Source organism: Myotis lucifugus, unplaced genomic scaffold, assembly GCF_000147115.1.
Source record: "Myotis lucifugus unplaced genomic scaffold, Myoluc2.0 scaffold_272, whole genome shotgun sequence".
NCBI lineage: Eukaryota > Metazoa > Chordata > Mammalia > Chiroptera > Vespertilionidae > Myotis > Myotis lucifugus.
This window is the reverse complement of record NW_005871320.1, coordinates 233,781-255,721: the sequence shown is the minus strand read 5'-3', so window position 1 is coordinate 255,721 and position 21,941 is coordinate 233,781. Positions and strand designations below refer to the sequence as shown.

The 21,941-nt window shown below is 37.5% G+C and overlaps 1 protein-coding gene across 5 annotated transcripts in view; it reads left to right on the top strand.

The window, feature by feature from the left end:
* The window catches only part of ECI2 (enoyl-CoA delta isomerase 2), a 22,814-nt gene extending 1,165 nt beyond the window's left edge, over window positions 1-21,649 (top strand). For 2 of the 5 annotated variants that reach the window (XM_006099336.3, XM_023763020.1), the window contains exons 2-10: window positions 1,161-1,323; window positions 4,553-4,651; window positions 4,876-5,064; window positions 6,771-6,840; window positions 13,847-13,949; window positions 14,693-14,813; window positions 19,103-19,192; window positions 20,585-20,728; window positions 21,330-21,649. In XM_006099336.3, the coding sequence (XP_006099398.1) occupies window positions 1,161-1,323; window positions 4,553-4,651; window positions 4,876-5,064; window positions 6,771-6,840; window positions 13,847-13,949; window positions 14,693-14,813; window positions 19,103-19,192; window positions 20,585-20,728; window positions 21,330-21,485 (1,135 nt within the window). In that variant the 3' untranslated portion in view covers window positions 21,486-21,649. Of the gene's footprint in view, window positions 1-285; window positions 302-1,160; window positions 1,324-4,552; window positions 4,652-4,875; window positions 5,065-6,770; window positions 6,841-13,846; window positions 13,950-14,692; window positions 14,814-19,102; window positions 19,193-20,584; window positions 20,729-21,329 lie in introns of those variants that run through there. The other 3 variants (XM_023763023.1, XM_023763022.1, XM_023763021.1) reach the window with 2 other exon arrangements.
* The last annotated feature ends 292 nt before the right edge of the window (window positions 21,650-21,941 follow it).

Genomic DNA, 21,941 nt, shown 5'->3' with positions numbered 1-21,941 from the left:
CCCTGCCCCCCCCCACCCCCCAGTGTCTTATGTCCATTGGTTATGCTTATATGCATGCATACAAGTCCTTCGGTTGATCGCTTACTCCCCTCCCTCCTGTCCCCCAACCCTCCCTGGCCTTCCCGCTGCAGTTTGACAATCAGTTTGAGGCAGCTATGCTCCTGTATCTATTATTGTTCAAAAGTTTATAATGGTCTTTATTATCCATGAATGAGTGAGATCATGTGGTATTTTTCCTTCATTGACTGGCTTATTTCACTTAGCATAATGCTCTCCAGTTCCATCCATGCCGTTGCAAATGGTAAGAGTTCCTTCTTTTTTACATCCTACTCTTTGAAGATTACATTAGTGCAGAGGAGGTGATACATTTGCTATGTTTGGGCTTTATTTGTAACTATTATTTTGTCATCTTTGGTGCAATTAACTTTATTATCCAAGATCATCATTGTGAACATCCATTTTTTGTTTGTGGCCTCAATATTGTGCACTGAATTTTCCTTCCCTCTGCTAACTGTGTGAGTTTAGGAACTTACCAGCGGTGCTTGCTGTTCTGCTCCTGGCTGTCTGGTTAAAACATAGTGGGGTTAGGAGTGAGTCTGTGTCTGCTCATTGTTAAGTGCAGAGGCTGTTTCTAGGCCTTGGGACACAAACTACTAAATTCTTTCGGTGCACTTTCCCCCTTGGTCTTAGTCTCCTGCTTTCTTCTACCTTGTATGCCTTTCATTTACTTCTTGCCTGTGGCAAAATTTACAAGGGCATTTGGGCTCCTCATACCTCGTTTTATTGCACTTTGTTGCACTTAAGGGTGTTGCATTCTCTTTACAAACCGAAGGCAAGACCCTCCAACAGCCAAAAGATTAGAACTTGCTCTATTGCAAAACTCACTTTATTGTGGTGGTCTGGAGCCAAGTCTGCAGTATCTGCAGTATTTAATTTGAATTGCTACAAATAATGTGCTGGATAGTAGCTTCTTTTACTGTTATTTTTAAATTACTACAGTTAGCTTCTGTATTGATGTCTTATCTAGGGATCATTTTGGAAACCACTGACCTTTGCACCCAGGTTCCTGGGGCAAGTATAGGGAAAATATTTCTAGAGAAACATAGCATTTTAGTATGTAAGTGTTGGGAATAATTAGAAATCCGTCTGCCTGTTTGCAGTCCTCTGCAGGTCATTAGTTTCCCATCACTTCAGTTGCACTTGAGTGGAACAGCAATGAGAGCCAGTCAGGAGGACTTTGAAAGTGCAATGAATCAGGTAAAACTGTTGAAGAAGGATCCAGGAAATGAAGTGAAGCTAAGACTCTATGCACTATATAAGCAGGTAAATGTCTATGGTCTGATATAATTTAGAGATGTTTTGAGTAGATGGCTCCTCAAATTGATAAACTGTATGTTTTACTGAAATTCAGCTTTACTATTTTTAGGGTTTGTTTTGCTGCCTTTATTTTTATTTTTTTAATATATTTTATTGATTTTTTACAGAGAGGAAGGGAGAGGGATAGAGAGTCAGAAACATCGATGAGAGAGAAACATTGATCAGCTGCCTCCTGCACACTCCCTACTGGGGATGTGTCCGCAACCAAGGTACATGCCCTTGACTGGAATCGAACCCGGGACCCTTCAGTCTGCAGGCCGACACGCTATCCACTGAGCCAATCAGCCAGGGCTGTTTTGCTGCCTTTAAAGAGTGTATTAACCTAAAAATAAAATGTCAAAGTGAAAGGCAACAAGTATTTATTTGAGGTCACAGAATTGCAATTCAGGGTACAGATTCAGGCAGAAACACAAATTGCATCCCAATTACAGGGTGAAGGCAAAGGTTTTTTATAAGAAAGGAAGGGAAATGATTACATGAATAAAGGAAAGAAATTTCTATTGGTGTTGACACATTGAGTTACTGATTCTATCTTCAGAAAGGTAAAATCTTTCCTTGTGGCCCGGGTGTCTGCTTTCCTGTAGTTTTACAAATAATTGCTTTGGCCCAGTCCAAAAATTATTTTGCCAGTTCACAAACATTTCAGAGGTTTCGGGAACAAAATGTACAAGCAATTTTTCTGCAATGGCTACTTTGGCTCTATTTTAAAACCGTTCCACTTGTGTGAACTTCTCACAGGAGTATACATGTGTTTGTATATTATATTTTCAAACCCTGTTAAGGCAAAAAGTAACCCCTCAGGACCACTCCAGAGGAAAAGAGACTTGAAGGATATAACAACCAAATGTGTAGACCTTATTTGGCTGCCGATTCGAATAAATCAACTGAAAAAGTTGTTTTGAGAAAGCTGGGGAAATTTGAATATGGACTGAGTAGAAACTGTTAATAGTATAGTGGTTATATAAGAAAATGCTGATATTTTTTTTCCCTGAATGCATATTAAGAATGTAGGGTGTGCCCTAGCCAGTTTGGCTCAGTGGATAAAATGTTGGCCCTAAGACTGAAGGGTCCCTGGTTCGATTCCAGTCAGGGGCATGTATGTAGGCTTGATCCCCAGCCTGGTCGGGGTGTTTCCTGGTGTGTGCGGGAGGCAACCATTCAATGTGTCTCTCTGGCATTGATGTTTCTTTCTCTGTCTCTCCCCTTCCCTTCCACTCTCTCTAAAGAATCAATGGGAAAATATCCTCAGGTGAGGCTTTTTAAAAAAAAATAATGTAGGATGTGCCCTAGCTGATGTTTCTCAGTGGTTAGAGCATCTGCACACACACCAAAGGGTCACGGGTTCGATTCCCAGTCAAGGGCACCTGGGTTGCAGGAGCCCCAGCTCCGTAGTCGGGCCTCATGCAGGAGGCAACCAATAGATGTCTCTCTTCCTCTGTCTCTCTAGAAATCAATGGAAAAAATATATCCTCAGGTGAGGATTTAAAAAAAAAAGAATGTAGGAGTGAAATTGAATGGTGCTTGGGGTCCACTAAAATAATTAAAGCAAAAAAGAAAGAAAAAGATGGAGGAAGCGAGTATGGCAAAAATGATAGTTGTTGCTTGGGTGATGAGTATTGGAAATTCATTGTAATATTTTATTTTTGTGTATCTTTGAAAACTTTTATAACAAAGTTTCAAAATGTAAATTTTAAGTTGCAATGTCTAAAGACTAGGGCTCCTGTGTATTATCTGTTATTCTCTTCCTGTGATTGGCATGAGCCTCTCCTACCAAAAGAGGTATGACCTTTGCCCTTGGCTTCTGGGCAAGATTACCTTAGATTACCCAATACCTAAACCCTTGAAATGCCATGCCTGATAGGAGTGTCTTTGCCTGCGGAATCTAACAGTGTGATTTAGAGTGGGACTGGCCACGAGATAGTAACAATGGATTTACAGTGGGACTTCAGTTACATATTCCATGCCGATGGAGCTCACGATGAAAACTCTGAACACTGAGACTTGAGTGAGCTTCCCTGGTAGGTGATAGATATCCATGTGTGTTGTCACACATCAGTTCTGGGAGAGGTACACTGTCCTGACCCCACAGTGGGGTGGGAGGGGTATACTTCCCCAGACTTCACCTTATGTATCGCCTCCCTTGCTGATGTTAATCTGTATTCTTTCTTGGCAGTAAATTGTAATCGTGAGTATAACAGCTTTCAATGAGTTCTGTGGGTCATTCTAGCATATTTCTGGACCTGCGAGTGGTAATAGGAGTCCTCTAACCTTGCATTTGGCATTAGAAGTAGGGGAAGTTTTGTGGACTTTGTTGCCTCTAATTTCTGAGGTGGTTAACTCTTGCAGTCACTTTTGTTTCTTTGTCTTTGGACAGTCTTAGCTTTGTTTACTGCCTTTGTTTTTCACAGCTCTTCTTTCCTCTTTTAGCTAATTATATTATGTAATTTAACATTTTTAGTTAATTTTTAGTAGTTATTTAGTGGAGTCTTAAATTGACATTTCTGAAAAGTAGTTGATGAGGTAGGATATTTTATTCATCTCAAAACACTCACTCCACCTACCCTCAAACAAGTAAAATGTCTAGTTGCTTTTTGCTTTCTACTCACATGTCCTTTGGTTCAGTTTCCTAAGGGCCAGTGGCTCTGACAGCCCCATCCTGCTCCCTCAGCTACAACTCTGTTGCTCAGTCACCAGAAATCCACCACTGAATTAGTGGCAGTTTTTTGTATTTTTGAATGGGCTTTTAGGATAGACTGTGAGTTTCTAAATGTTTATTGGCTAATTACCTTTAAAGATTGTTTGCTTGAATATTTTATTTATGTGTGAAAAATGTGATTATCAATTTAAAACTAATGAACTATTAGAATTTTTGAAAAGTGCTTTCCCACAACCTTTATCTTGCAGTTTTTCATATGTAGGTGGTTATAACTTATTTCAGGGATTCATAGCCAATAGCACACTTTGTCTCTCCAGTCTTTTTTCTGTTACTTGCGCATTTTTAGCAACAGCACCAAAGAGAAGACAAGGGGAAAGTTCAGATCCATTTATGTACCTTGTGAAAGTAGTTCAGAAGGGAAGGCACATTCATCGTAGTTGTGCATTTTATGGATCTTAAACTTTAAGGCTCCAGTTTACTTGGACATTTGGCTAAAAATTGCCCCTCTCCTTTTCACAGGCCACTGAAGGACCTTGCAATATGCCCAAACCAGGTGTGTTTGACTTTATTAATAAGGCCAAATGGGATGCATGGAATGCTCTAGGCAGTCTGCCCAAGGTAAATTTGTTACTTTGCTTTTATTTTACTTGCTGTACTCCTAAAGGAAGTTGGGTGTTTCTCATTATCAATCCATTATAGATGGAGCCCTTGAGATCTTAATGTAATTCTATTGAATCAGAACCTCTTTCTCCATTGCAAGGTACTACTTATTAGCATAGTAAGTTTCTCCAAATGCTTATTTGTTGACCATGGGCTTAAGTTATTTGTCATCTTCTCTTCAGGAAACTGCCAGGCAGAACTATGTAGATTTGGTATCCAGTTTGACTGCTTCATCTGAGTCCTCCAGCCAGGTGAAGCCTGGAGCAGACAGGGAACAACAGGAATATGAAAACCTAGTGGTGACCTCTGAAGACGGCATCACAAAGATCATGTTCAACCGGCCCACCAGAAAGAATGCAATCAGCACCCAGGTGACGTTACCTTCCCTAGAGTTCTCCACCCCCCCACCCCCCATCGCCCCCCGCCCCGGCTATTATACTCAAAAACTATAGTGTTTCAGCATCATTCCTGTTTTTGTAATATCATTTGATTTTTGCAGAAAGGTTAGTAATTGTGGCTACTTCTTCACACAAAAGAGGTAGGCCTTCATTATTTAGAATTTGTGAGCTTCAGGTAGGTTCTAAATTTGTGAGTTTTAGGTAGTTCCCCAAAGGGAACTACAACTTCCCAATGATGGAAGCACAGATAAATCAATATAAATGAAACATACATTAATGTGAGAGAATGTGTGTAGAGGTTCTCTAAGGTTGGCACAGACCGTCCCCAGAAGTATTTTCATGTCACTTAGGCTTGAGAGTGAGCACTGCTCTACCTGCATGAAGCTTTATTTTGTGTAAGTAGAGGGAGAAAGGAGAGCAGGACTTCATCTAAAATCAATTATAACCCATCTCTGCTTGAAATGTGCTGCTTCCCAAGAGCGACTTTAGTCTTTGAATCTGTCATTGAATTAGAATGATAATAAAAATAAGCACTTTAACCATTTCACCTTGAAAAAATTTTACAGGGAGTTAATTGGATGCTTGGTGCTGCACTAGGAGTGAAATTTGAGAGGGCTCTGACCCCTTTCATTGAGTTTATCATTTACGTCTTAAATAAGAATTTCATGAAGTTGGATATGTGCCATTCAATTAATAAAACATTTGGTTCTCAAAGCTGTTTTTCCTTTTATCCTGACTCTTTCTATATTATCTTGTTAATAATAATAATACTAGCTACTCTTTACAGAGCCTAGTATGTGCCAGCCGTTTCCACATTCCCACAAGGAGCCTAGTTGTTCAAATTCACATAACAGATATGGAGGAAAACTTAACCCAAAACCCTGATATATCCATCTCCTAATCCTGGCTCGTGCCAGTTACCCTGTCCTACTGTGTCATCATAACTGTAATAATAATGGAATGACTTCCTTATCCCCTTCCTCAGTGGAAGGATTTTACCTTTATTCATATATTTTGAAAAATTCATACATATTTTTCTAAGTGTCTTTGTATCTGTAAATATCAGCCTTCTTCATCATCTTCTCCCACCTTGAAGTCTATCTAAGGTAGAAACTGCGCCTGCTTTAAATGCATTAAAAGTGATAACAACTACACATCTAGTATTTTCAGCGATGTTGCTGATTTAAAATATTGGGCCTATTGTCCTTCGCTATCCTTACAGTGTCTTGGAAATCCCAGTTTTTTAGCATTATTAACACTTCCCAGACTGACTCCCTGGGCTACTCATGCTCTTTCTTGAGGTTGTAGTTGAAAAGTTGCTTCAAGGAAATCTTTCTCTGGCCACTTCCCATCATATCCACCCTAGATAAGTATCACGCCTTCTCTGAGTTTCCTGCTACTTTGTACTTTCCACCCATTTTAGAGCAAACTCCTCTATTCCAAAGGCTCAAGGATTGTGTCTTATTTGTTCACTTTTGGAAAAAGCATCCACTATAGCACTTGGTACATAATACAAGCAATCGTAAAAGGAATAAAAATCCCTTCAAGTGTATTGGGCTGGCTTTTTGATTATTTAAATACAACCAACATAAGTGTTTGGCACTGTGCAGAGAGCAGGCTTGCAGACTGACATTTAGGGAATCCATCCCATAATGGTTATCATCTTCCCCTTTTCATAGATGTATCAAGAAATCATGCTTGCACTTAAAGCTGCAAGCAAGGATGACTCGACCATAACTGTTGTAACAGGTAAGACATTTTCTTAGATTCCTTTTGTTTGTTTTTAACAGGAGAAAATCAAAGTGTAATACATGCTTGGGGAATTCACATAGATGTAAATCAATGAAAATTCCAAAGACAGTGAGGCAACATTGGATATGTAAGGTATTTTGGCAAAGGGGAAAAGGGGGGTAACAGAGTATTAGAGTTCAGCAGGGAGACTGGGCGATTTACAAGTAGTTGAGGAAGAGCAAAACTTTTCTTAGATTTCTTAATTAAATTTCTATTTTGGGGGATTTCCTACTAGATAGGAAATTGAGTACATAAGCTCTAAGATCTTGTCCAGTACTAAGATAATCTAATTCTTAAATATATGAAAAATTTAATAGGCACAAATTGGTATTTATAAAAAGCAGATACACATAAGTAAGGAAAGTATTATTGGTACTAAAATTGGGTACTTGCCAATAATAAGAGAAAAGTAATCTTGGCAGCATTACTTTGTGAAAACATTCTAAATATGTTGCCATAATAGAATAATGAAGCAAATTATAGAACATCCATTAGACTGTATATTGCACAAGCATTCAAAAGTATAATTCTAAAGATCAACAGTATAGAAAATGTTTAAGATATTAAAAAAATTAAAAATATATCAGTATTGTGATTATACTGGAAAATAAGATGGATGCCCATGGGCCTGGGCTGATAAAAACATGGAAAATGGAAGTTGTTGGACTTGGAATGGGCATATGCATAGTGGGGACTCAGATCAGCTTGAGGTAAATCCTGGGTTCACTCCTTACTCCTGTGGGTGACCGCTGCTTCTGAACGGAGAAGACAGTGTTTTACTAACCCCATTGAATGGATGAGATGATGACATGAGATAATGCAGGTAAGGGGCATGGCACACAGCAGACACCTGTCAGAAGTAGCTGTTACTGTTTGTAGGCATGGCAGAGTGATTTTATTTTTAAATTTTCATTACAATTTGTAAAATAAATAATTATCTAGGGATATCAGATACGTCTTAGTAAAAAATAGAGGGGGGGAGAGAGAACTCTAATAGCTGATTCGAGGGAGGAATAAAAGGGAAGAGTTGAAAATGGCCCTCGTATTTCATTTGTATGCCCAGATAATTTAAGAGAATAAATATAAGAAAAAGAGTCTAGAAATAGCATTGGTTTGATAATGGAGAAAAATGTTTTATATTTTTTAAATAAACTATTCCTAATTAAAGTAAAATATAGGTACATGGTATTTAAAAAAAAAAAAAAACAATATGAAAGTTACATAACAAAACTAAATCTCACTCTCCTTGGAACCCCAATCCTGCTTCCTAGAATAACTCAGTTTTCCTTGATGCCTTTCAGAAAGCTGTCTATGTATATACAAGCGTGTGTGTGTGTGTTTCCCTCCACTTAAAAAAAACAAAAACAAAAACAGAAAAGGAAGCATATAATACACACATATTATACCCACCTTCCTTTCTTAACATTTCCTGAAAAATTGTTCTGCCAGTACATACACTTCTAAGTTTTTCTCTTCAGGACTACAAAGTACTAGTATTAAATTTTTTGGATTTCATAATTCATCATTCCACTATTGATGAACATGTAGATTGTACTTAGTCTCTTGCTATTGAAATGGTGTTGTAGTAAGTACCCTTGGATGTATGTCTTAGAACTAACATGCAAAATATAGGCTGTATTCCTAAAAGTACGATTCCTAAGTTTAATAACAATGATAATAATGGTTAATGTTTATATAATACTTTCTGTTTTCCAGGCACTCTAAGCACTTTAATTATTTTTAAAGTTTTCTTTTAATTTCTTAATTTTTTAAAGCTTTCTCGTAACAAGCCTATGTGACTAGGCCCTATTATTACACTAATTAATAGGTAAAAAAAAAATTGAAAGATTGAGTTTTGATAAATAGTGCTTTCACTCATTATTTTCTATATATTTTCCACTTTTGGTTTCTAATTCCTCTTTGATCTAATCATTACATGATAATATTCCTTTAATTTCCAGAAAGTTTGTTTGGGGGTTTCCATTTCTGTTCATTCCTAGCTTTATATATTATAATCAGAGATAATCAGTTTTACTAATTTTACTTTTTTAGAATCTATTAAAATTTAGTGTATATTACTATCTATTGAAAATTCTATCTTGAAGATAAAGAAGTAGAAAATGACCAATTTTTATATCCTCCAGGAGCACTTCAACAGTTCTGTGCTATTTTATATATGTGATAATGTACAATATAATATATGAAAAATAATTTTAAGTAATACATTTATTCTTTTTTTAATTCTTTTTAATCCTTATCCAAGGATATGTTTATTGATTTTCATTTTTTAGAGAGAGGGGAAGAGGGAAAGAGAGAGAGAGAAATATCAATGTCAGAGGAAACATTGATCGGTTGCCTCCCATATGCACCTCGACCAGGAATAGAACCCAGAACCTAGGTATGTGCCCTGACCAGGAATCAAACCCACAACCTTTTGGTGTACAGGACAGTGCTCCAACTAACTGAGTCACCCAGCAAGGGTTATCATCATTTTTAAGGTGTAGAATTTAAATTGTCAGTTTATATTATTTTGATTCCTCAAATTCTGTTTTTTCTTCTAATGACTGTCTTGGATGGAAAAAAATGAATTAAAGGCATCTATCACTATTGTGTTTCTGTCACTTTCTCCTTTGTGTCAAAAAAAAATAGGCCTTTGTTTTAAAGCATGTTTTTATCTTGATGATACTAAAAGAATTATGGTTAGTCTCTTCAATATGGAATTTATCCTTTATTGCCAACTGGCCCTCTAGCTCATTTAATGCTTTTTGCCTTGAAATCAACTCTGTCAAATATTAATGCCATAACACCTGCTTCAGTACTGTTTTCACTTGTCTGTAAACCTTTATTGATCTTTTAACTTGACACTTTTCTGAATTATTTTTTATTGGCTGTTTCATATAGCACATTTTTTGGGTTTTCCTCCTCTGATCGTATGTGTTTTTGTTGTAAAGGTTTGTGTATATGACAGATATGTTGGGTTTTAGTTCTGGCATCTTACATGCTGGCATTTATAATGCTTCCTTTAATTGTTATTTTTTACTTGATGGTCTGTGTTTCTCATTTTGCTTAGTGTGTGTTTTATTCCTCACCGTTTGGAAGCTTTTTACTGCTTTTACAGCTTTATGTGGTGCACATAAACATCTCTATCTTCTATTACTCCCTTCGGGCAGTATCTGTTGGTTGCCTCCATGAAAGGTGAGGAAGTGAGCATGAATCCCCTGATATCCCTAAACCTCTCTCCAAGTGTATAATCTGTTAAATAGAGCTCCGTTATTTTCTAGCATCGAATGTTGCTGGGGAGATATTTGAGACTACCATTAATTTTGGTTTTAGTCCTTTAAGATCCTTTTTTTTCTCTAGATGACCATGGGATACTTTCCCATTTTTTTAAATCACTTTTTCCTAGGCAGTGCACATCCTTTTTAAACTGATTATTAAGGCCTTATTTTACATTTTCTTTGATAATATCTCTGAATATTTTTGTTTCAATTGATCTGTTCTCTTTGAAAGAAATTCTAGTTATAGAAAAGTAATGTTTAGTCTGCTGGATCTGTTATTTATTATTTTCTCTGAATTCTTAACTCTGTTGTCTTCCATTTGTTTTGCTCAGTTGTCTCAATCCTGTATTTCAATGCCTTGATTGCATTTTTAGCAATGTTTCTTCTCCTTTTACTGCTTCTAATGGCATCATTTCTTTAATGATTATGGTTTTCTCTTTCATTTTTTTCCTGGATCCTCTCAGGCACCTTTTTATTTCTTTCTATTGTCCATCACTTCTATTTTGAGTCCATAGGACAGCTCAGCTCTTAATGTTTTAGGTAGGTGGGTAGGTGGGTGGGTGGGTGGGTGGGTGGATGGATGGATGGATGGATGGATGGATGGATAGATAGATAGATAGATAGATAGATAGATAGATAGATAGATAGATATAGGATAACCATAAGCTTTTTTGGGAAAAGATTTATTGCTCGGAAATTTGTTGAAAATACTATTTATGACACTATTTCCTTCTAGTGGAAACAAGGAAGAAATTGAGGAACAAACATTATGTAGTAATACTGCTGAAATTAACACAGCTCTTTGCTTCTCATCACCCCACATATAACTGTGTAAAGCCCTGCTTACAAAACAAACATGTCCTTTGAATCTTTCCTTTGAAACTGGCCCTCGAGCCCATGTGATCTCTGTTTTTGCTTAGGTCTCCACTGACCATTATATAATTAAATCCACATTTTCAGGCTTTATTTGACTTTCCCTCCTTCTTAAAGCTCTGTCTTCTCTAGGCTGTAGGGGCACAGCCTGCCCCTGGTTTTCCTCTGTTCCTGGTTGCTCTCTCTGATCGCCTTTGCAAATTGATCTATGTGGCCACCAAATGAAGTATTCCTGAAGGTTTAGCCCTAGGCACTCTTCCCTTCTTGATCTGTGTTCTCCCTGGACCCTCTCATCCATGCCTACTATTAAACTTCAACAAAAGTCTTTAGCCTATGATTCCCATGTCAGTATCTTTAGTCCAGGATGCTCCCCAGGGTTCCAGACTGGTATGGGTGTCACTTCCCACATCTCTACGTGGGTCTTTTTTAGTGTTCCAAATTACAGTGGTGGTTCCATATGTACCATTATGTAGATCAGAATCCTAGCATTAATTTTTAAAATATTTTTATTGATTTTAGAGAGGAAGGGAGAGGTAGAGAGAGATAGAAACATCAATGATGAGAGAGAATCATTGATCAGCTGCCTCCTGCACACCCCCCACAAGGGATCAAGCTGGCAACCCGGGCATTTGCCCTGACCAGGAGTTGAATCATGACCTCCTGGCTCATAGGTCGATGCTTAACCACTGAGCCACGCCGGCCAGGCCCCTAGCATTCATTATTAATACTTGTCCCTTCCTCATCTTCCGTGTCCAGTCTAATCTCATTTCACTTTATCAATATCTCTGGAAGAATCGATCTTTTTTTTCTTTCTGTCTTCTCGGCACTAGTCCGAGCCACCACGGACTCAGTCTGAACTGAAGTAAGCCCATATCTAGTCTCCCTGACTCCCTTTTGCCTTCTTCTTTCTCATGCCCAGTCCAGTCTCCTCACTACATTCAAAATAATCTTTTCCAAATAAAAAGCTATTCCTCCCCCATTTAAAAGTCTTTAGTGGCACTATGGCGCTTCAGTGGAGAAAGAAAAATCTTTTAACAAATGGTGCCAGAGCAACTAAATTTCCATATGGGGGGAAAATAAATTTCAATCCCATCTTACACCTTACACAAAAATTAATTTAAGCATAAAACCCAGAAACATAAAGCTTCTAGAACAAAACAATATCTTTGTGACTTTGGGAGAGGCAGAGATATCTTGGACAGGAAAACAACAAAACAGCATTAGCCATAAAAGAAACAATTTATAAATTAGACTATCAAAATTTAAAATTAATATAAAGTTACAGGCTGGAGAAAAAATATTTGCCATATAAAAATCTGATTAAGGACTAATATTCAGAATATATAAAGAACTACTAATTAATAAAATGAACCGTCAGATTTTTTAAAAATATATTTTTATTGATTTTAGAAAGGAAGGGAGAGGGAGAGAGAGAAACAATGATGAGAGAGAATCATTGATTGGCTGCCTCCTGCACGCCCCCTACTCAGGATGGAGCCGGCAACCCGGATATGTGTCCTTGACTAGAATCAAACCCGAGACCCTTCAGTCTGCAGGCTGACACTCTACCCACTGAGCAAAAACAGCTAGGGATGAACGATCAGATTTAAAAACTGGATAAAGACTTGACACTTCATAAAAGAAGTGAAAAGGTTCTCAATATCATTAATCAAAGAAATGCAAATTAAAACCACCCTGAGATGTGTCACCCACTAGACTGGCTAAAATCCAAAAACAGACAATATCAAATATTGGTGATGATGTAGAACAACTGGAACCCTTCGACATTTCTGATATGAGAACCCTTTGTAGTTAGTAGTTGGCAACTTGTTATAGAGTTACACATCAGCTCAGTGACATACCAATGCAAAAATTCAAGATAAATTAAGGATATATCTATAAAAAAAAACTTGTACAAAGAACAATCATGGTAGCCTACTTCACAGTAGCCAAAAACTGAAAAGTAACAAAATGTCTATCAAGCCCAGCCAGTGTGACTCAGTGGTATAGTGTCAACCTATGAACCAGGAGGTCCTGGTTCCATTCCCAGTTGGGGCACATGCCCAGGATGTGGGCTCGATCCCCAGTAGGGGGCATGCAGGATGCAGCCGATCAGTGATTCTCTCTCATCATTGATGTTTCTATCTCTCCCTGTCCCTTCCTCTCTGAAAACAATAAACACTTTTTTTAAATCATGGAACTGAGTCTTTAAAACTGGTCATTTTATTGTATGTAAATTATACTTTAAAACAAACAAAAAGAAAAGACCTTCAATGGCTCTTCAAAGGAAGGATCTCCAAAGCCTTGCATGCTTTATCCTACCTATCCTCATCCTACTCCTACTCCAGCTGCTTCCCCCGGCCCCCTGCCTTTTCTGCCCTGGCACAATGGTACTTCTTTGAACCCATCATAAACACCAGGGTTACCCCCTCCACAGAACCTCTGCACATGCTATTTCCTCTGCATGAATATTGTTCTCACACCTTTTCTAGTTAACCCTGCCTCTCCTTCAGATCTCAGTTCAGTTGTTCCTTCCTTAGAAAAGTCCCTCCCAAAACTCTGATTAAACCAAACCCCCTATTACATATACTCATATTCTTGTCATGTACCACTCCTTTGTGGCATAGTTTCATTGCTTACACTTATTTGTGTGTTTTAAAATCAATGTCTATTTTACTCACTAATCTGTAAATTGGGGCAAGAACCAGAGCTGGTTCACCAGTGTGTTTCCAGTGTTTGGCACTGAGCCTGGTACATAGATTCTCAACAATTATAGAGTGAATGAAAGGTGAGCTTGTTGATTTTATTTACAGGAAATGGTGACTATTACTGTAGTGGGAATGATCTGGCTAACTTCACTGATATTCCCCCTGGTGGAGTAGAAGAGAAAGCCAAACAAAGTGCTATTATGCTGAGGTAAGAATGTCATTTCTCTGGTCCCAGAGGGTTCATCCATATTCCATCAAAGTGGTATTCAGTTGAGCAAAAGAAAAATAAATACTTCTTGTGTCCATGTGATTGTGACTTTGAACAGGCATATTTCTCCAAACTGCGTTATCAACAGGTAGACATTCATTCTATCACTTTAACTTCTGTTACCTGTTCATCCTCTGCTCTACATGAGATGTAACTGGAAAACATAAAAGTAAACTAGTAAATAAAGGAAATAAATTCTCTCATATTGAGGCAGAGGAATTTAGCAAATTATCATGCAGCCAAAGGAATTCATGACTTCTATGATTGCTGGTAATAGGAGACTTTGACGTAATCTCAAAAAACAGAAGGTGTGAGGCTCGTCTTCCTGTCTTATTTATCCCTGCAGGATCTCTGATTCCCTCTGAGCTGTGATATGCAGCATATGCTCAGTCAGCCATCTTAATCTCTTAAGTCCACAGCAGCTTTATGGTCCTGACCTAACTGCCCACAATGCAAGATTTGAACCAAGGTCCAATCTAGGACTCTGTGAGCTGTCAAGTGCCATTCAGATGGCTGTCCTGGATGCATCTGGTGTGGCAAGACAGGGAGGCCCTGCTGGGTGAGATGGGAACACCCAGCCTGGCCAGAAGAGTTTGTTACTTCAGAGTCCTGCTGTCTTGCCTATGCTTCCATAATGCAGCTTTAGAACATTTAAACTTGCTTTTGTATTTCTATTTCTGTAGGGATTTTGTAGGCACTTTTATAGATTTTCCTAAGCCTCTGGTTGCAGTGGTAAACGGTCCAGCTGTGGGGATCTCCGTCACCATCCTCGGGCTATTTGATGCTGTGTATGCCTCTGACAGGGTAGGTGAGCTCCCAGAAACTTAGCAAGTAATGCCAGTAAAATGAGATCCTTGACTCTCCGTTATTGTTGCTAGTAGTAAATAGATTACATATTGTTTGTGGTTGAATGGACTAAATTTAAATGTTTCCCAAAGAATTAGTCTAACTAATTTGACTCATTTTATTTTGAATTTTTAAGTTGAATTTTTCTAAACACCAATATTGTTGTAAACATTTTCTCAACTCTTTTCTCAACTCATTTTACAACTCTTTCTGTATTTTAATCAAATTACACAACAGTGATTCAATTTTCATGTTACTCTAAAACATTTTGGAGACTTTAAAAGCTTGTTGGGAGAGGGGGTAAGGGAGTAGCATCTTTGCAGGTTATACAAGTGGATTATTTGATACTTTTTTTCCTAATAAGTGAATGCTACAGTTTAGAATTTTAGAATATGAAGGTCATTTTCGATCATGATCTACTTTCACTTCCTCCTTTGCAGATAAGAAAACTGAAAGCTCAGAGGACTGACTTGCCCAAAACACAATTCAGTCTTGTGTTCACCATTGAATGATATTGATTTTAATTTCTGTTCTTACTTCAGTAGAAAATTTTGAAAAATATGGAAAAGAACAAAGTTAGAAATCATTTAGCTACCACTCAAGAGATAACTAGTGCTATCATTTGAGTTATTTAACTTATTAGTTTAACCAGTCTCTGACTGCTGGAAGCCTTGGCTGCTTCCAGTTTTTGTCATTACAAGCGAAGACGTGATGAACATTTATCTTAGAACCTTTACCCTAGAACTTTTTACTGTAGAATTAGTAACCACTTCTAGGGTTATCTGGTTATTAGAGTGGCGCTTGATTATGTCATGGTAAAATTTGCTGCTCTACAACCTGGTGGGAAACGTGATTTGTACCACTGATGAGAGTGATGAGAGTCCTACTTGTGTTTGGAGGTGTTTTCCCCACTGAGAGCCAGGCCTGTTTAATAGGGTCCCTAACACTATGTTTATCTTTTACTGGATTCCATTTAACCAGATTGGGCATTTTGGCAGATCTAATTCTTATTAATAATTTTCCCATAATGGGAGCAAATGAAATTCTAGAAGCTACACTGCCTAACCTTTATATGTGGAAGTTTCTGCTCAAAGGCAGAAATCAGTAGTCTTTGGCTACATTCTTTGTGTTAAATGACCAATTAATTGATCTGCTTTGAACAGGGGTGGCAAATAAGTTAAATGCTGCTCATCGTCAGCTTAGTATGTACCTGTTTGTGGCCCCTTAGCTATGAAGGGTACCTGGCCTGAATTTGGGGGTCTCACTCTTCACTACTTAGAGGGCAAATATTGTATTTGAATCTTGTCCTGATTCTCCCACTGTATTCAAAATGACTATCATATACATTATCCTTCTAAAGATTTCTGGAACTTTCATGTTATGATATAAATTAGAATTAAAATTAGTGTCCCCCCAAAATGTATACACATACTTTGAATAATGATAAAGGCAGTGTTTATGAAAATACATTTCATTTTCAAAGCTATCAGTTGTTAAAGTGTGTATACATTTTGGGGGGACATTGTATGTGTGTGTGTAGCTAATATATACTTAATATATAAATATAAACTTTTTTTTAATCCTCACTCGTTATTTTTCCACTGATTTTTAGAGAGTGGAAGGAAGGGAAGAGACAGAGAGAAAGAAACATCGATGTGAGAGAGACACATCGATTGGTTGCCTCCTGCACACACATACACCAGGGCCAGGTATCGAGCCTGCAACTGGGTATGTGCCCTTGACTGGGATTGAACCCAAGACCCTTCAGTCTGTGGGCCAGCACTCTATCCAGAGCCAAACCGGGTAGGGCTAAACATATATTTTTTTAATGCTAAGCGATTTGGCCCAAAGTAAAATATTTAACAAATAATGACTACTGCTAAGAGTTCACCCTACTGAATTAAATCAGGTCTTAATTTTAAATTAGGGAATGACACAGAAGTAAGAACCAGTAGAGAAGAATTCATTTTCTAGGATTTATCATCATCAGCTTCATAAATAAATACATACATTAAATATGGGTTAACATTTAACCCATGTAACCAAATTATTCTTTATTATAATTAATAGTTAACTCCTATTAGTTTCTCTGTCAGCAAATGGTACATTTTCTCTGAGTTAATAAAAAGGTTGAAATCATAAAAATAATAAGTATTTGAGTACTCGACTGTGCTAGGCACTCTGTGGATGCACATTGTAATAGTCACTCACTGCACACAACAGTCCTGTGAGATAGGTACTCATCCACATTTTACAGATGAGGAGCCTATGGCACAAAGTGGTTAAGAAACTCCCGGAGTCACAGCAGTCTAACCAGAGCATCAGACTAAACCCTTAACTACATCTACTGCTCCGTTTCCACAGATAAATGAAATGCATACCTATGATAATGCTTACAAATAAGTTAAATGCTGCTCATCGTCAGCTTAGTATGTACCTGTTTGTGGCCCCTTAGCTATGGTTGTTGGCCTTTTAGTTTTCATTTCATTTCTTGTTTTCTGTTCCTTAGGCTGTGACTTCTCAGTATATTTTCTTGAATAAGCTTTCTTTTGGGAGAGGAGGGAGAGAAAATAGGGAGAGAAGACATTAATAACTTTATTTATTTTTGTTATTTTGATTAATATGTTGCATACATTATATATTTACACCTTCTAACAATATTCATTAAAATAAAAACACCATATCTGATAATAGGAAACAAAGCCTAAATATTCTGTTTGCATATTGTCAATATTCATCAAGAAAAACACAGAAATATTTCTGAAATATAAAAAAAAAACCACTAAAAATGACTTATTTTAAATAACCAACATTGAAATTGTTCCTAGTGTTTAAAGCAAATCAAAAAACCTCTGGGGCGAAATTGAGACAAATGACAGATTGGTAAAATAGTTTTTCTACTCACATAATAAAGGCTAATCTCTCTAATATATTTTAAAAATACATCTAAAGAGTGATAGGTCACCAACTTAATATAAAAATTTGCGATTAGGGCACAAATAGCTCACAGAAAATAAAGTATAAATGACTCTTAATAATATATGAAAAAGACACCATTATGAAAATGACTTGTAACCAGAGTATAAAAAGAACTCTTACAACTCAATAATAATAAAAAATAATCTAATTTAAAAATAGTGGGAAAAGTACTTGTAATAGCTACTCCACCGAGGAAGATATAAAAATGACTATAAGTACATGAAAAGATGCACAACATTATTAATCATTAGGGAAATGTAAATTGAAACCACAGCAAGATACCACTACATACCTACTAGAATGGTTAAAGTTAAAAAGACTAATAATAACAAGGTTTTGCAAGGATATGGAGCAATGAGAACTCATACACTGCCGGAGGGAATGTTAAATGGTACACCACTTCAGAAAATAATTTAGCAGCTTCTTATAAAGTTAAACCATACGTTTACCACACAACCCAGCAATTCCACTCCATGAGAATTGAAAACATGTTCCTGCAGAGACTTGTACACAACCTTATTTATAATAGCCAAAATATTGTAAATTACACCGATGGCTTCAACTGATAGAAGGATAAATAAATTATGACACATCCATGCAGTGGACAAACTAGTAATACATACAACACGGGACTCTCAAAAGCCACATGCTAAGGACAGAAGCCTACAAAAGGACAAAAGGCTACACAGTATATTTTTTCATCTATATATAAAAGCTAAGTGACTGTCGGACCATCCAGTAGGTATGATGCACACTGACCACCAGGGGACAGACACTCAAGGCAGGAGCTGCCGAGCTGCGGTAACTTGGCAGCGGTGGTTCTCGGGGGATGCACCCCAGAACCAGAGAGGAGGGAGCCCGATTAGATATTAAAGTATTTCTTCTAATTAATTTCCTTTCAATGTGCACAAATCCATGCACCAGGCCACTAATTTACATATAAGTTTCTAGAAAAGTCAAAATTTTAGGACCAGAAAGCAGATCAGCAGTTTTTTGGAGCTGAGAGGAATGGATGGCTGCAAGGGACACGGGATGATTGGGGGTGATGGAAATATTCTGTATCTTATTAGGGTGGTGGTTACATAACTACACATTTGTTAAAATTTATCAAACTGCATACATTAAAAGAAAGAATTGTGTGTGTGTATAATACCACAATACTAATTTTTAAAAAGTTTTCAACTAAGTAATGTGAGGGTATAGATAAATAATGATTTATTTAAATCGCATACAAAAATTATTTCTTTTTAATTTTTTTCTCCAAATAGGCAACATTTCATACTCCTTTTAGTCATCTAGGCCTAAGTCCAGAAGGATGCGCCTCTTACACTTTTCCGAAGATAATGGGCCCAGCAAAGGTAACCTTTGAAAAACCTTAAAGATAAATTTTAATGACATCTCTTTTCCAAAAGTAATCCTGTGCTCTCTTCTCTTTCCCTCAATAATAACAACAAAAGAGAAGGAAATTTTCTGCTCATCAACTCTTAAAGAGTTTTAGAATGAAGAACCAGGCTGTGGGAAATGTCTGCTATGGGGGGAAATCAGAAACTCGCTCTCCAGCGCCCCAAATCTGGGGAACTGGTCTTTCCACTGGCTGCCGAGTGCCAGCTGCACCACAAGTGGCACAGGCCTCATCCTCATTCTTCAGGGGAAGGACTGGAGCTGTGCCCGCCTCCCTTGGTCTGCGAGGCTGATTCCTCTCCTAATTTCCTCATGGATGAGCATCATCCACTGAAAGTGATACAGTGACATCTTTACTTTCAGAATCACGGGAAATACCAGCAGATGTGAGGCCCCACTGGGTTTCCCACTTTGTCACGGAGCCTTTTCATCAGCTGGTTTTAGCAGGGTGTGAAGGTTCCTGGAGTGGCTAGGTGGCTGCTCAGGCCTATCACTGGGTCTATGAAAGCATAATTGTCACGCTCTGTGTACATAGCTCCAAAGGGTTCATGACAAGACCAGAGAGACAGGGATAGGGAAAGGCTTAGCAAACATTCTTCAAGGCCTGAAAGGGAGAGTAGGAATTGAGCCTATTTTCATTGCTGTTAGGGTTTTGTGACATATTTTTTAAGTCTATTCTGTCATATACCTTGAATTGTTATTGAGGTTTTAACTTTGAAACGTTGGCTAGAACTAACCCTAAGGTTTAAAAGCATTTGGCTATGAAATAGTCTTACTTTTCTGGAAGAGAAATTGCAAGTGTAAAAATATATATACTTAGTGATATCGGGTTTTTTTTGAAACTGAATATTAGTCTTATCACTTTCCTTCAGTCAAATAGAACTAATTTGAGTACCTGTGCAGGTAAAAGAAAACCATCAGAGCTGGACCACTGGGTAGAATTTCCAGGGAAGGGAATTTTGAAGGTTAGGGATTCTAAAAGTTGGTTGGCATTTCCTATGACCATGATTTTTTTTCTTTTTTAAAATAATTGTTTATAGTGTATGAAAGCAGAAAATATATCTTCTGTGGGTTATAAAGTCAGCACCTGCTTCAGGTCATTTCTGCCCCAGCTTCCTCCTCAACACAGATAACACACAGAAGCAACAACCCTACAAACCTTCTAGAGAGCCTCACTGCTCAGTTTGCAAATTGTTGCCTATTGATGTCCTCAGTTTCTTCCTTTGAGAGATACTAGCAACCTCAAAAGACCATAAGTAAATCTCCCTATGTCTATTAAAAGCAATTAATTCTGAAGTTAACAGCCTCGTTTCATTAAGTTATTTTCTTAGTCTTGCTTTTCATTTCAGGCAACAGAGATGCTTATTTTTGGAAAGAAGTTAACAGCAGGAGAAGCATGTGCTCAAGGACTTGTTACTGAAGTTTTTCCTGACAGTACTTTTCAGAAAGAAGTTTGGACTCGGCTGAAAGCATATTCAAAGCTCCCCCCAAATGTCAGTATTCTTTTTTTTTTTTTTTACTTGTATGAACCATGGAAATAATTTATTTACCTTAAGAAAATAAGCAATTAAAAAAAACACACACACAAGACATATCTTGGTTGGCTTTAAGTACATCTAAATTTGAGATTAAAAATTATAATGTTAGCAATACTAATTTTTAGAAAATTTATCAAATAGGCATTCCGTTTCCATGACATGAAGGCAAAGAGGCCAGTTCTTTCTGGGGATAACTTTGAGGAGAATGATAGGCAGTATTTGCCAAACACTTTTAGTCTTGATTCTAGGTGAGAAACTAGGTAAGATAGCTTAACTTTTAGGTGATTCTTAATGTAGCACTTTTGTTTTCATATGTGATAGGTAGTGACTGATTGATATTTTTGCTGCTCAAATTGCCATCCTGGAATCAGAAGCTTTAGTATCTAAGGTGGTTTGTATGCACATTAAAATTTGAGAAGCACAGTCTTATATTACACAAATATTTTAATGTCTAATCAGATTGAATGAACAGTGGAGAAATAAGAATCAGAATTTTAGAATAATCCCACGCTATTAGAATACCTCTTAACCTTATTGTTGGTTTTGTTTTTTTTAGTCCATGAGAATTTCTAAACAGGTCATCAGGAATACGGAGAAAGAAAAGCTACATGCTGTTAATGCTGAAGAAAGTAGTGTCCTCCAGGAAAGATGGCTATCAGACGAATGCATAAATGCAACCATGAACTTCTTATCCAAAAAAGCAAAACTGTGATGACTAATATAGCAAAGTTAAGCATTTCAAAGGAGGGGATGTGCTATGATTTCTAATTTCCAATACTTCAACTAAATAAACTTCACTGTGCCTTTTTTTTCAGTGATGAAATATTTATGATTATTCTATTCACTAGAGCCCTGATAAAAAATTATATAAAACAAGCTTTAAGAATTTACATAGTTTTGATGTTCAACACCTGACTCCAGTGGAGGTATGGGAGCCTTGTGGGGCCGCAGTCCTCTCAACTCCAGGTGCCCCCCCACCCACCCCCTCTCCATGTGCTGGGCCTTGGCAACCTCAGCTGCTGCTCCCACATTGCCCTGGAGCCAGTTGATCATTTAGAATTTGATAACACCATACTAGTGTTCTCTACCGGGCTAGTGCTGTCACCTAACAGTATTTGGGGCATATTTTTGGTTGTCATGGTGACGGAGGATGTATTGAGTGTCCAAT